At 42.3% G+C, this 14741-nt stretch overlaps 1 protein-coding gene across 1 annotated transcript in view; it reads left to right on the top strand.

The window, feature by feature from the left end:
• EFHB (EF-hand domain family member B) overlaps positions 1–14741 on the top strand; it is a 43019-nt gene that overhangs the window by 8327 nt on the left and 19951 nt on the right. Inside the window, exons 4-9 of the mRNA XM_032765977.2 lie at positions 1064–1244; positions 2330–2440; positions 3542–3671; positions 5298–5381; positions 11600–11667; positions 14010–14164. Coding sequence (XP_032621868.1) covers positions 1064–1244; positions 2330–2440; positions 3542–3671; positions 5298–5381; positions 11600–11667; positions 14010–14164 — 729 coding nt within the window. The remainder of the gene's footprint in view (positions 1–1063; positions 1245–2329; positions 2441–3541; positions 3672–5297; positions 5382–11599; positions 11668–14009; positions 14165–14741) is intronic.

Here is a 14741-nt window from a genome sequence, read left to right as displayed (position 1 = left end):
CGCCAGCTCCCAGCCCCAGCACTCCGCATCCCGCCACAGGTGAGTATGGGGGGCATCCTTTCCCCAACCTCCCTGCACTCATCTGTGGTGGGAAGTGGAGCGCCATGGCTGGGAGCTGGCAGAGTGGAGCGGGCTAAGACCATCGCTTCACTTCCTGCTGCAGGTGAGTGCAGAGGGCATTCATTCCCCAACCTTCCTGCACTCACTGGTAGCGGGCAGCGGAGCAGCCCAGCCCCAGCCAGCTCCATTCTGCCAGCTCTCAGCCGTGGCACTCTGCTTCCCGCCACAGGTGAGTGCAGGACCTTTTCCCAGCCGTCCCCCAGCGACACAGCTGGGGCTCGGGCAAGGAAAACGGAGCAGGCTGAAGTCAATCAAAGGAATTTTAATTGTGAAATAAATAGAAGGACATTTAAAAAACAGATTTTTATTGAATTACATTTTACAGTAACAATCTTCACTGTTCATTCCAATTTCTAGTTTTTTAACTCCGCCCCCCCCCCCAGCCCCTCCACACACCATTTTTACTGCTGTCTCTCTGACTGGTTTCAAAGATAAAATATTGAAGCTGTTAATGAACTGATTTAATACCTCAGAACACTGTTTAGGAGCACTGTTAAATTTACTAATTTTCTTTTCTTGCTTTTGGTCTTTAAATGATTTTGCTACCTAAAGGGATACTTTTGATATCCTACTGTACTCAAGGTGTACACTTAATTTCAGAAATAATGTTTGTGGTATTACATTTTAGAAACTAAGGGCAAAATTCTGTGAATTTTGCAAATTAACAAGTGAAGAACACACATATAAAAAGAGAATTCTGCATAAAAAAATTTATCTAACCTGTAGCTTGGCATTAATTGCTGATGCTAAGTATAAGTAAGTGTATAAGTAAGTCAATGTACTAGTGTTTTATAATATATTTGGTGAAAGTAATGCTCATTAAAGCACTCCTACTATTAAATCTTTGCTGAGCAGTAGGGAGAGACAATTTTTTTTTTTTTGGTTCTGAATTAGAGAGATTATGCTGTGTCTCTGCCACTCATACTATGTATGATTTCTTCAGGCTGGCTTCTTGACAAATCCACCTAGAAAAACTCGGTTTCAACAAAAAATTGAAGAGAGAAAAGAAGCCCTGTATTTAAGAAATCGCCAAGCACCTCTGGGGAGGTCATCTGATCAAACTTCAATGTTACCTAAAGGCATGGATGTGACTGCCACCACTTTTGGAACAACAACCATCAGGGGTAACACACTTCGTGTTAAAACGTATTGCTGTTGAATACATGGTAATTTATCATTTAACATGGGATTTAGGAAGTTACATAAATAATAAGCATTATTCTTTAAAACAATTCCTGTGTAATAGAAAAGAAATACTAATTATAACCGCTAATTACAAAAAAGAGCATATAAGTAATAAAAATGTATTAACTAAAATACTCAAAAATCAAGAACACACAGGAAGGATAGGGATTTCTGTCCCTGCCTAAACTTAGATTTTCTGAGATTGGTGCAGATTTCAGGGATCCACTAGAGGCCAGGGTTGATCATATAGAGCAGTGGTTCTCAAAGTTTTTTTTTCGTGGGCCACTTGAAAATTGCTAAGGGTCTTGCAGATCGCTTAATGATCTTTCCAAATGTTGTTTGTGCTATTAGCTAACTATTGTAAAGAGCTTTGGATAAAAGCACTATATAAAAAAAACCTTAATAATTAACGTTTTTTGTTGTACAAATAAAAGCACACAACTCATATTTTAATATCAGTAGTCTTACCTTTCTAATGCGATGGATGTGCCCTCTCTCCCACTGGCACAGCAGCCCCCGAGCTGGGGCTGGGAAGTTGGGGGCGTCTCTCCCTCTTTCCCCTGCTGCGGCAGCCCCCAAGCTGGGGCTGGGAAGGAGGGGGTCTTTCCCCTGCCAATGGAGCCACAGAGCTGATGCTGGGAAGGAGGGCCATGTCTCCCCAGCAGCCGCAGCCCTGGAGCTCCACTAATTAGGTGGGTGGCCCTTCATTCTCTCGTGTGCAACAGCCCAGGCGTGCACCTTACTATCTGAATTGAGCCTGTGGTCCGCGGACCACAGGTTGAGAACCTCTGATATAGAGGCCTAGGACCCTGAAGTCCCATCTCAGCCCCTTGCAGCTCTCCCTCATCCCATTTCATCATGGCTATGTTGATGGAAAGCAGCCTGACTGAAACTTTGATAGTAAATATTATATTGCCAAAGTATTCATTCCAGTAAGATACTGTTAAAATAAGACTTTTCCTGCATATTGAGCTTTTAAAAGAGATTTTATTACCATATTGATTAGTATTTGTTCACTTCGCAGACACACCTGGTGGAGAGCTTATAAATCCACCAAAAACCTTTGAGGAAGTGGATAATGAAGCAAAAGAAGGACACGAGTTGTATGTTGTGACACACAATGATTACAATGTAGGTGAGTAAGATCAAGGGCTAGTGATCAGTAATACAAAAAGTCTAAATATGTATAAAGCTAGTTATAGCTTTTTGATGCTTTACAACATATAACATACCATATCTATTCATTCAGCTATAAATTAATATGAAGCCATACAAGTTACAGTACTTTTGAAAAATCATTTTTGGGAAGGGGATTCTGTCATGGAGATTCTAATATATACGTACAAATAAGGCAACAAAATAGATTTGTAAAACTAGTTCCTTTAATTTTGGGTCATAATGAGCAAGTATTAGAGCTTAGAAAAGGAGATTAAGAGTCAGGACATCTGGGTTCTGTTCCCAGTTCTGTGATTTATGCTCTGAGCTTCAATTTACCCATGTATAAAGTAGATAGAATAAATAATGTTTTGCATTCCACTGGCATCCACATTTTCCTAGATGCTGGCCAAACATATAAGGCGGCACAGGCACCGTCTAAGAAGATAAGTGACATACGTAGGGAGGTAGAGAGGGATAAAAGTACAAAGCAAGATTCTCTATTTCCTTTCAGACACATTTGCACTTCCCATATTCTGGCTCCAGCCAGGGGCCAGCTTTAAATTGTGCTAGTTTGTAATGGCACTCTGTTTACCTCTATGTTGGAGGTTGTGATGGGGATAGCAGAGAGCCATTTTAGTACCACTTTGCTGTTGGAAGTATTCACTGGGATCTGTTTTCATTCCGTTTACAACCTCTCTACACCACCAGAGCAGCATAAAAAGTCAACAGCACAAGAGAGAATCTGTCCCATTCAGATGGAATGTATGTACTTTTAAAAACAATAAATGTCAACTATCCCCATCAATCTTGATGGATTATATAGATTTTGTATGCTATAATATAGCCAGATGAAACTTTTAATGTAAAGCAAGCAATGGAAAATGTTTTCCTGAAAATATCAGATGAGATTCTTTCAAAAGCAGATTGAAGAGAGGTGCAATAAACCAGATGAAATCAGAATTTCAAAGGTTTTGTTGTTGTTTCTTCATAGAATTGCAGGAGTAAAGATATTTATTCCAGTATATTTTCCCAGTCAATGTATTTCACACAGAGTAAAGGAAAACATTTGCTTCCACAGGGGAAGCAATAAACAGGAAATACGAGCCATCAACATTCAACAAATATCATGTTTATGGAAAAGAAACGCCTCACTTTAATGATGGACGAAATGTATCCAAATCTTTACGCTGGCTTTACAATCTCCAATTGTAAGTTAGAATGGATAGTAATAGATTGGGGGCCTGATTTGCCGAGCCAGGCCTTTATGATTGAATGTAGTTTTACATCTGCAATGAATCACATGCAAAATTCCTTTATTTTTTCCCCCTGGAAATTCATTATAGCTAAGAAATTTTGCCTACCCATACATAGGCTTCTACTCTTTTGTGGAGGGCAAGGTTCTGTGACCCTGGCATCTTCTCTAACTAGCATGATGAGTAGAAGACGCTGAGCTGCTATTCTCTTGTTTTGTAGCCCCTGGAGAAAGATTTTAACTTAGGTCAGGACTGCACAACTCGTAAAGCGGTGAGGGCCACGTTACTCCAAAGAAAACAGCTGAGGGCCGAAACTCCCCGGCCCTGTGGAAACACCCCCACCCAGGACCTCCTCGCCCCGTGGAAAAACCCCACCCCAGCACTGCTCAGCCCTGCAGAAACAAACCCTCCTTCCCCAGTGCTGCCCCACCAAAACAGCTGTGGGCCAAAAAGGAAGGTTGGGGTTGGGGAGGTGATACTTGATTTTAAATCAGCCAGAGGCTCCCAGCTGAAGAGGTGGCTGGGAGCTGTCAGGGGCAAAGTAAAGGGCCCAGGGCTCCGGTGGCTGGGAGAACCCAGAGCTTTGCGGGGCTGGGGCAGGGATTTAAAGGACCCAGAGCTCCTGCTGCTGAGGGGAACCTGAGCCCTTTAAATCTAGCCCCAGCCCATTCACTGGAGCTGCGGCCGGGATTCAAAGGGCTCTGGGCTGCCCATGGCGGCGGGGAGCCCTGGGCCCTTTAAATCTCAGCTGCGGCCAGGAACCTCTGCGGGCAGCCCAGAGCCCTTTGAATCCTGGCCGCGGCTGGGATTAAAAGGGCTCTGGGCTCCCCACCGCTGCAGGCAGCCCAGAGCCCTTTGTTTCCCGGCCGCGGCTGAGATTTAAAAGGTTCAGGGCTCCCCATGGCTGCAGGCAGCCCAGAGCCCTATGAATCCCGGTTGTGGCTGAGATTTAAAGAGTTCTGGGCTGCCTGCTGCTGCGGGCAGCTCAGAGCCTTTTGAATCCTGGCTGCGGCTGGGATTTAAAGGGCTCTGGCTTCCCCGCGGCTGTGGGCAGCTCAGAGCCTTTTGAATCCCGGCTGCGGGCAGCCCAGAGCCCTTGAATCCCATCCGGGGCTGAGATTTAAAGAGCTCTGGGCTCCCCGCCGCTGCGGGCAGCTGAGAGCCTTTTGAATCCTGGCTGTGGCTGGGATTTAAAGGGCTCTGGGCTGCCCAGTGCATTCCGCGCCGCAGGCCGCACAGTGAGCCTCCACGGGCCGCATGTTGTGTAGGCCTGACTTAGGTGCACAAATAACTGATTTATGCCAGTGTGGGATTTTGGAAGGGCAAATGAGACATGTTATGGATGCCCCTGCTGCTCTCCCATTTGCAAATTAACTCTAAATGTTAATATATTTTAAAAGTTGGAAAAACGTATTATGAAAATATACATTAAAATTAGGTTTCTAAATACAAACCAAATAAATCTTTGTTTTCAAAACAGGAAGGTTCTAGGTTGTGGAGTGCATTCTTATTTCTATTTCCTTCAAATTATAATGCCATCATTTAGCAACCACATCTGACAATTATTTTCCAATTTTGTAGAAAGAAAGCAGCAAAAATAGTGTCCAAAAGAAGTGATGATTTCAAGGAAAAATTTCAGCCTCAGCTTGGAAAAGTCCTTGATCCGTAAGTGAAGAGATATTTTCTAAGGATGGAATTATCCAGACCCTGTGCAAGGCTCTCAGCATTCTCAAGTCCTTTATTGGCCCATTGTGGGGCTAGGGAAAACTGGGTTTGTGGCTGGGCATGGTTGCCACTGCACCCCTATATGCTGGAGAGAGGGGCTTTTCATCAGCTCTAAAGAAACTGGTATGGAGATGAGTTACTGGTGGAGGACCTAGGATCGGGCTAAAAGATTTGCCTTTATGGGAATGCAGCTTTTATTTAATCCATTAGGCTTTAAAAATGGTCTCTGGGGGGCTGCATTGCAACCTTGCCTCCTGTTGATAGGTTTGGAGCTGGATTCTATGCCTCCCCAAATCCCAAAATTCTCCACAAAAAGCCAGGTTAATTGGGATTTGTACATGGGAGGAAAAGGAGAGAAGAGTGAATTTCACTTTAAATGATCAATGATTTTTCACTGAATTGAAAAAGTAAATAGGTGTCAGTACCTGCAAAAACACTTCCTCTTTGTCTGTATAGAATATATACAATATTAATCTAAAAAGGCCTAAATCTATCTCATTTGGAGTTCATTTGAACAATACTCTACAGAAATTTACCTTCCCTCTTTTTTAAGGGACTTTTAAAAAATTTAGGCCCTAAAACATGCACTTAACTTTAAACATAGGCTTCAGTGTTTTACTGAATTGGGGCCTAAATGTGTATCTTAAAAATAAATGTATTTCAGATTAGTGTGTGCCACTTCCTATGTGTGGTGGTGTTTGATATGTCAGGCTTCTGCAGCCTTGCCTGAGCTTCCAAAGTTTGAGGAAACTGATGTTCCTAGTCTGTGAAGGCGGGGTTGGGAAGGTGAGTTAACTGCTTGTTAGTAGCTCCACTGACACTAGTTTTGATGATCTGTTTGCATCACCAATGTTCCCATTTTCCCTCCAGCTGACTGTCTGCATGGGAAAAGGTTGTGAGGCCAGGCAATGGAGGAGTTGAGGCCAAATTGTTTAGCAGCATGTCCTCCTCTACCAGGGATTAAAATCCACTGAGTTGATGCTGCTTGAAGCACCGTTAACTACTCTTAAACTCTCCAAGCCCCATGGTAGGGGTTACAAAATGGATCACTTGAACATTCAACTAATAGCAGCATGGCCTGGAGCCGCTGTGTTGTTATTTCTGGAGGGCCCTGAAGGAGTGTAAAGACTGTCCATGCAGCTGCCTGGGGTTTTGCAGGGTTGGCACCAGGAATTCTCCATCTCCACTTGTTTTTGTAGACCTCCTCTTACTCTACCCATATTCCACCACTAATGCAGAAAAAGTGAGAGGGTGAGGATGCAGCCAAATAAATACACATCAAATACCTTGGGGCTGTTGATTATTATGCTCCCATGTGTGGAAGGGGAACACATAGGTACCTTTCTTGTTTATGATGGAGCTTTGTGGTTCATATGATAAATATATAGCTGTTAAACTAAGAGTTAAAGAAGAATATTGATTTGTTTTTACATTTTTAAGGAATATGTTGAAGCAGCTATTTATGTTAAAAAATCCTAAACAAATAAATATTTAGTATCATTAATAAATGTTGGTTTTAGTTAATAAAATATGGTCACATTTTCCAGATGGATGTTGCCTTGGCTTCTGTTGTTGTAGGCACAAAATTGCAAAAATCAGAAAAAATTTGAAAATCTTGTCTGTCACGTGGTGAATATCCTTTCTCTAGTTAATAATTGTTTAATTGTAGGTGTTATTTTGACTAGAGATCAGATTCAACTTAGGGTATGTCTACACTACGAGATTATTCTGATTTTACATAAACCGGTTTTGTAAAACAGATTGTATAAAGTTGAGTGCACGCGATCACACTAAGCACATTAATTCGGCGGTGTGCATCCATGTACCAAGGCTAGCTTCGATTTCCGGAGCGTTGCACTGTGGGTAGCTATTCCGTAGCTATCCATATTCCCCAGTCTCCTCCGCCCTTGGAACTGGGTTGTATCCCAGTGCCTGATGGGCAAAAAAACATTGTTGCGGTGGTTCTGGGTACAGCCTCAACCCTTCCTCCGTGAAGCAGCAGACAACCGTTTCATGCCTTTTTCGTGGTAACTGTGCAAACGCCATAGCACAGCAGCATGACCATGCTCTATCAAGACCGCAACTGGGACGTGTAAACACCTCGCGCATTCTCGTCAGTCTATGTTAACCAGATCTGCAAAGCCAGGCAGAGGAGCGGCTACGAGCAGAGCGCAACGAGAGTGATGACTGGACACAGAATTTCTGTCAAACTGCAGGCCCCTGCACTTGAGATCCTGCTGGTAATGGGAGTTCTACCATGAACGCCGATTTGGGCCAGAAAACAACACAGACTGTGGACCCATAGTTGCAGGTTTGGCGATTTACATGGCTGCGAACACTTCCATGATAGAGGCACTTCATGAACTTTGTGACTGCCCTCCCCAGCCCTGAAACGCCTTGATTACCAGATAGACAGCCTCACAGTTAAAGTGATGCAATAGCCCTCTGAAGCTTGCAACACCAACAGCTACTATCAGTCCGGAACCAATTGGAGTGGAAAGTCTACTGTGGGGCTCTGTGATGCAAGTGCCAAGCAATTCATTAAGCTGCTGCCTACGAAGGTTGACTCTGGGAAACGTGCAGTCAGATGATGGCTTGCTGCAATGGTTCCCTAACTGTGGGCGCATAGAGAACCCATATCCCTATCTTGCCAGAGCACCAAGGCACCCAGTACGTAAATCGCAAGGTACTTTTCCATGCTGCTGCAAGCACTGATCACAGGACGTCACAACATCCCATGAGCCAGAGTTCATGACGCTCACATCTTCAGAACACTCATCTGGGTTTAAACCGCGTCAGCAAGGGAATTTACTTCCCAGACCAGAAAATAACAGTTGGGATGTTGAAATGCCTTGATTACCTGGGTGACCAGCCTATCCCTTGATGCCATGCTCATGAAGCCATACACACACCTGACAGTAGTCAGAGCTGTTCAACTAAGGCTGAGCACAGCAGAATGCTGGTAGAATGTGCATTTGCCATTAAAGGCGCACTGGCGCACATACTGACTCGCTCAACCTCAGCCAAAACCATATTCCCATGTTATGCTGCTTGCTGTGTGCCCACAATCTCTGTGAGAGTAAGGGGCAGACCTTATGCGGGTCAGCTCAGGCCAATCACCTGCCGCTATTAATGCACAACCACACCAGGACTATTAGAAGAGACACATACGTGTGCATCAATAAGCTTTGAAACAAGTTTCATCACGGGCCAGGGAAGTGGACGTTTGTTTGTTTCCCTTGATGAACCCCCTCCCCCTTGATGACTCTCCCTGTAACATACCCACCCTCCCCCTTCGATTACACTTGCTTAAGGACCAATAAATCCTATCGTTTAAATAATCATATTCTTTATTAAAAATCATTATTAAAAAAGGAGAGAACTGGCAAGTTACCCGAGTGTGGTTTGGAGAGATAGGAGAAGGAAAAACGCTAAATATTCAAAGTATTCACAGCCTTGTTGTGCTTCCACGGATGAGAGTGGCGGGTGCACGAAGCTTTCCCCACGCATTCTTACACGTTGGTGGAGGAAGACAGGAACAGTGAGAGCGAGGTGTACACAGGCTGCAGCGGCACTCTGTACCCTGCTCTGTTCCAATGACTCCACCGACTCGGAGGGTCATTTGATCACGCAGCGCCCAGTGTGCATCCTGCCACGCTATCTTCCTGCCTACACCTCGATCTTTCCGCTGCCACCTCTCATCTTGAGCGTCCTCTCCTCTCCTCACGTTGGTCCCTCCTTTCCTCACGTTCACTGCATCTTCCTGAATTGATACCATGTTCCTTCCACTCATTCAAATGAGCTCTTTCACTCCGGGTATTCCATGATTTCTAGAACATTTCGTCTCGCGTCTTCTTTACTCCGCCTTATCTGCAATAGCCTTCGGATGGATAGAGCTTGAAAAATTGCAGCCTCTGAGGGAGGTAAAAAAGGAGAGAAGTTATTTAAAAAGATACATTTTACAGAACAATGTTATCTCTTTCACAGATGAACAACACTAGTCACCTTACATAGCACATGGATTTCACTACAAGGCGCATTTGCATCTTAATATGAGTGCCTGCGGCTCTGGTGTTAGAGATCTCACAGACACAGGCCGGCAGCAGAATTCAGCTTGCACGTGGCCATGGTACCATTCTTTATCGCTTCTGCAGCCTTCATATACATAGTGCCCACCTTTCCCAAATACCAAGCAAATCCTTCAGTGCTGCTTCTTCCTGTAACATGCAGCAGCAGAACACCACCCCCCCAACTAATTCTCGGATGATCGCTTACCCCTTCCCCCCTTGCGTCTGGTATCATGGAAGATCACTGCCTAATCACCTCCTTCCCCCCCACCGCATGGCTAAGCAGGAGATTCCTGCTACCAAACGCGAAAAGTCAAGCACCATTCCCCCTTCCCACTCCCCTTGCTTGGTACCCAGAAGATTTCTTTTAAGCAACAGCAAACAGCCCAGTAGAATCCATCTCTGTCCTCTTAATAAATTCCTGAATCAACCAGTACATAACATATCACTCTCCTGAGATAACAAGCGCAATAAGAACGGATTTGTTGAAGCCAGCAATCACCGGAGCAACGCAGCAGGCTTTCATTGCATGATACCAGCGATACTGTACATGCAGGGCTTTCAAGTGTCCTACCATGTGACGGAATCAGGGTCTCCTGCCAGAAACTTCTGCAAAGGCTTGTGGTACCTCCAGGAGAGCTTCATGAGATCGTCCTTGGGGATTATCCGCTCTCCAGCCCCAGGACTGTAACAATTTTCCAATAACGACTGCCACAATGCATCCCAATCCCAGCAAAATCGTCATTAAAAAACGCTTCTTTTAAACCATTTTATATTACAAAGGTACATCACAGAGGTTGCTTCCATGCTTCATTGTCTGGCTACTGGCTAGGGACTGGAGGGTAATCCATTCTGGGGTGAGAAAAAGCTCCTGCTTTTGGGAGAAATGGAGTGCTGTTGCTCTCTGCAAACCTCTCCTCTCCCCTTCCTCATCTCCCGCAGCAGAATCCCAGCCATGGCGAGATACCACCCCCACCTCGAATCCACGAACGGCATGGGTATATGTGCGACTCCCTAAAATTGCATGCAAGCTCAGTGTAGAAGCGATGTTTCGACCCTGCCCCGACCTTCCGTTTGTCTTATGTTTCAGTCTTGTTGAGCTCTTAACTTTCACTCTGCACTGACTGGTCCCTGTGCCTTTCTCCATCATGGCCTGGAATTTTTTTCAAATGTTTTTCATTCGTCTTTGGAACGGAGTTCTGTTAGCACAGAATCCTCTCCCCTATATAGTGAATCAGATCCCATACCTCCCGTGGTCCATGCTGGAGCTACATTTTTCATCTCAGAAGATTCATTTACCTGGCTAAGCTCTGCGTGGTCACCTGTGCTGGTGAGCTCTCCACGCTGGCCAAACAGGAAATGAAATGCAAAAGTTCGCGGGGCTTTTCCTGTCTACCTGGCCAGTGCATCCGAGTTCAGATTGCTGTCCAGAGCGGTCACAGTGCTGCACTGTGGGATACCGCCTGGAGGCCAATACCATCGATTTGCGGCCACACTAACCCTAATCCGATATAGTAATACCGATTTCAGCGATACTGCTCTCGTCGGAGAGGAGTACAGAAACTGGTTTAAAGAGCCCTTTAGATCGATATAAAGGGCCTCGTTGTGTGGATGGCTGCAGTGTTAAATCAGTTTAACTCTGCTAAAATTGGTATAAACGCGTAGTGTAGACCAGGCCATAGATATAAAGTATTATTTGACAGATACACTAAAAAGACTTTTCACTTGCATTCCTTTTGTCTGAAAAATAGAAAAAGAACTTGTTTGGGTCATAGGATTTTTTTCTCTCAGGAAATATAAACATCAAATTCAAAGACATTAAAAGTCTGCTATACAGTATTTTTGACAGTTGGTATTTTACACTAAAACACGGTTTGTAAAAGAAAGGAATCATCAGTTGTGGCAGCTTTGATTCATGTAAAAAAGTACCAATGAACAAGTTTCAGGTTAAGTCTGCTGAATGGAGCTTTCCTTATTCTTTGGTTATAGTATGGGGAGAGAGATGATAGATTAATTTTTCACAGGTAGAATGTAGCATGCATTTTGGTTAGTAATAACACACTTAACTAGCACACTTCTTCTCATTGACAGCATAGCAGAAACTATGAATGTTCCACCAGACCATACATTTGGAATGTTTCTTCGTCCTGATGAGTTCGGTAAATATACCAGTGGCCTGTTTAAAAACTTATTTAGTTAGCAGGATTATTTTGAAGTGATGACTACAAGCTTTGTAATTCAGTGATTTTCTAAGAGCTTTTACGCAGTTAAAAAACTACCATGAGAAAGGCTTAGCGACACTAAATTTTAGAGAGGGATTTCAAGCATTAATAAAAAAGACCCTAGAGTCAGAAGTGAATCCTTAGATTTGAGGTGGATGCTACTTAAATAAATAATAATAGTCTCAGAAAGCATGCATACCTCAATCTAAACAAAAGGGAAGCAGAAAGGAAACCAGGAAATCAGAAGGTATGGCTAAACGACAAGGTTCAAAAGGTTGCTCAACACAAATAGACATCCTTCAGAAAATGGAAATCCAGCCCCAGTGAAACCAACAAAAAGGAGCGTGAGCTACAGCAAGTTATATGTAAGAAGGAAATTAGGAGGAATTTGACAAGAAAATAGTTGAATGTGTGAAACAAACATTAAGACATTCTTTAAATGTACCAGAGACAGGTAGCTAGCAAAAGAATTGGTGGATCCTTTGGATCACCCATGGAGCAATTATGGAAGCAATTAAGAAAAATAAGAACATTGCTAAAAAGTAATGGATTTCTGTTCATCAGTCTCCACCCCAGAAGATGTAGGAGAGATTCCTACCTTGGACGTGCTTTTTTTTCTGGTAATAAAAATGAGGTATTATTAGTAATCAAGGGGTAAAAAGAAGAGGTGCTGGATGAGATAGATAAATTGAAAAGCAACAAGCCCCAGATGGTATACATGTAGGAGTTCTGAAGTAAATAAAGAATGAGTTTCTGAGCTGCTAGCAAAAATATGCACTCTGATTAAAAGTAGCTACTCTGCTGGAGAACTGGAGGGTAGCAAATGTTTTATCTATAATTTAAAGGGGTGCTAGAGATTATACAACAGTTTACAGACCTATAAGCTTTACTTCTGTACCTGATAATTGGTTGAAATGATAATTTAAAATAGAATTATGAAAGGCGAAGATCATGATGTGATAGAGTGGAAGGAAGCAAAAGAAGCGGTGAGCAAAGGAGAGTGCAGCTTCAGCAAAGGAAAATTGTGCCTCACTAATGTATTAGAATTCTTTGAACATGTTAATAAAACAGTGAAAAAAAAGAGAACTGGTTCACATAGTTTTATCTGGATTTTCAAAAGGCCTTTGGCAAAGTCCCTCAAGAGAGTTTATTAAAGAAACTAAGTTGTCATGGTGTGAGGGGTAAGGTGTTGTCATGGATCAGAAAATGGCTAAGAGAGAGAAAACAATTTTTATCATGGCAAAAAGTTAACAGCAAGGTGCTTCTAAATTCCATACTTAATATATTTATTAATGATCTGGAATAGGGGGTTAACATTGAGGTGGCAACATTTTAAAATAACACAGAATTATTTAGAATAGTCAAGGCCAGAGAATATTGGCCTCAGTTTTGCAAACACTTAATCACAAGCTTAACTTTACTACCTTGAGTAGTCCATTGAAGTCAAGTGCATAAGTGTTTGTAGTGTGTTTGTATTGTGAGGAACTTCAGAGGGATCTAAACAAGCTAAATTACAGGGCAACACAATGACAGATGAAATTCAGTCTTGGCAAATGGAAAGTAATGGATATTTGAAGGGATAATTTGAACAACTCATACATTATAATGGATTCTAAATTTCTCTATCAACTTAGGAAAATGACTTGAGTATCACTGTGGACAGCTCATTGAAGACTTCTTCTCCATGTTCAGCAGTGGTCAAGAAAGCAAACAAATGCTAGAATGCCTAAGGAATGGGATGGAGAATAATACAGAAAATATTATGGTGCCATTACAGAAATTAATGTTACATCCTCACCTGGAATACTGTGTTCAGTTTTCCATAGTTCTTAATAATATTTTTGCCCCTTTGAAACAGAATGGGCTGGAGATAGGGCATCCATAGTAGATGTCCCTTGACACTGGCAATTCATGTTCCCCATTTGTGCAACTTATCCTGAATCTATTAACTTTCAATGCATCATGTAATGCTCATCTCTTTTTTTAGGTATTTTTGGAGGTTCTGGACAGAGTTGTGAGAGTCTAGTTCAGGAATATAAAAACCTTTTCATGGCATGGACCACATGTAAATAAGGAGAGCATCTTGAGGGCCAACTGTATTCCCATTTGCAATTATATGAGTCAAACAGAGTTGTTGGTGCTCAGCAACTCTGAAAACCAGGCCCTTGGAGTCTCAAGTTGAGCATACCTCAGCAGAGGCCCCAAAAATTAGAATCCATTTTTGAAAATTTTAGCTTACTGTAAATATGTAACTAAACAGGAGTTTGTTTATTTTGTAGGAGTTGGTGATCTTCTTCACAATCGGGTTCCAAGTGAATTCCTCCGTGGTAAAGACAGAAAGCGAGCTGTCTTCACTGCAGTTCGACAGAATTTGAAGAAAGCTAACTACCACAATTTTGGCACATTACTAGAAGCATTCAGGCATTATGACAAGGTCAGTGTTCTGAGATAATACAAATTTACATACACATAATTTGTGTGCGTATGTATGTGTGATACATATTAACTTTCCAAGGTTATAGATATGTGCATGAGAATATATAGAATAGTAATAAAAGAATTAAATATAAGTTGAAAATATGATAGGACAACATGACAGACAAACCTTTCTACTGTGCACTCTATAGACAATAGTGTGGCATGGCATGTAGATTTTATTGCAGAAGTATTGTTTGCAACTCTAAAGTTGATGTTGCAATTTGAAATGGTATTAAAATAGAGCATACATTTCTGTTTTTCTGTACTTGTAGGTGATCCTTCTGTGAAGCTTTCACATTAGTTTTATACCCTTTGAATTTTCTGTGTAATTTAGATTTTGTTTCTTTTCAGATGTTTTGAATAGAATCTGTTTGAAATTGACTCTGGCTGTAATTTATCTGGGGAAATCTCACTTTTTTGTTATTGTATATCTTTAAAATAATATTATATAACACACAAACATACTAGAAAGCTGAATTTTCAGTAAATCTTATACAATGGGTAGTTAAAACAATTTTTGTCATTATTCGTCA

The sequence above is a fragment of the Chelonoidis abingdonii genome, chromosome 2 (genome assembly GCF_003597395.2).
Source record: "Chelonoidis abingdonii isolate Lonesome George chromosome 2, CheloAbing_2.0, whole genome shotgun sequence".
Classification (NCBI taxonomy): domain Eukaryota; kingdom Metazoa; phylum Chordata; order Testudines; family Testudinidae; genus Chelonoidis; species Chelonoidis abingdonii.
Note: the sequence above shows the minus strand (reverse complement) of the source record. Positions and strands in the feature narration are given on the sequence as shown.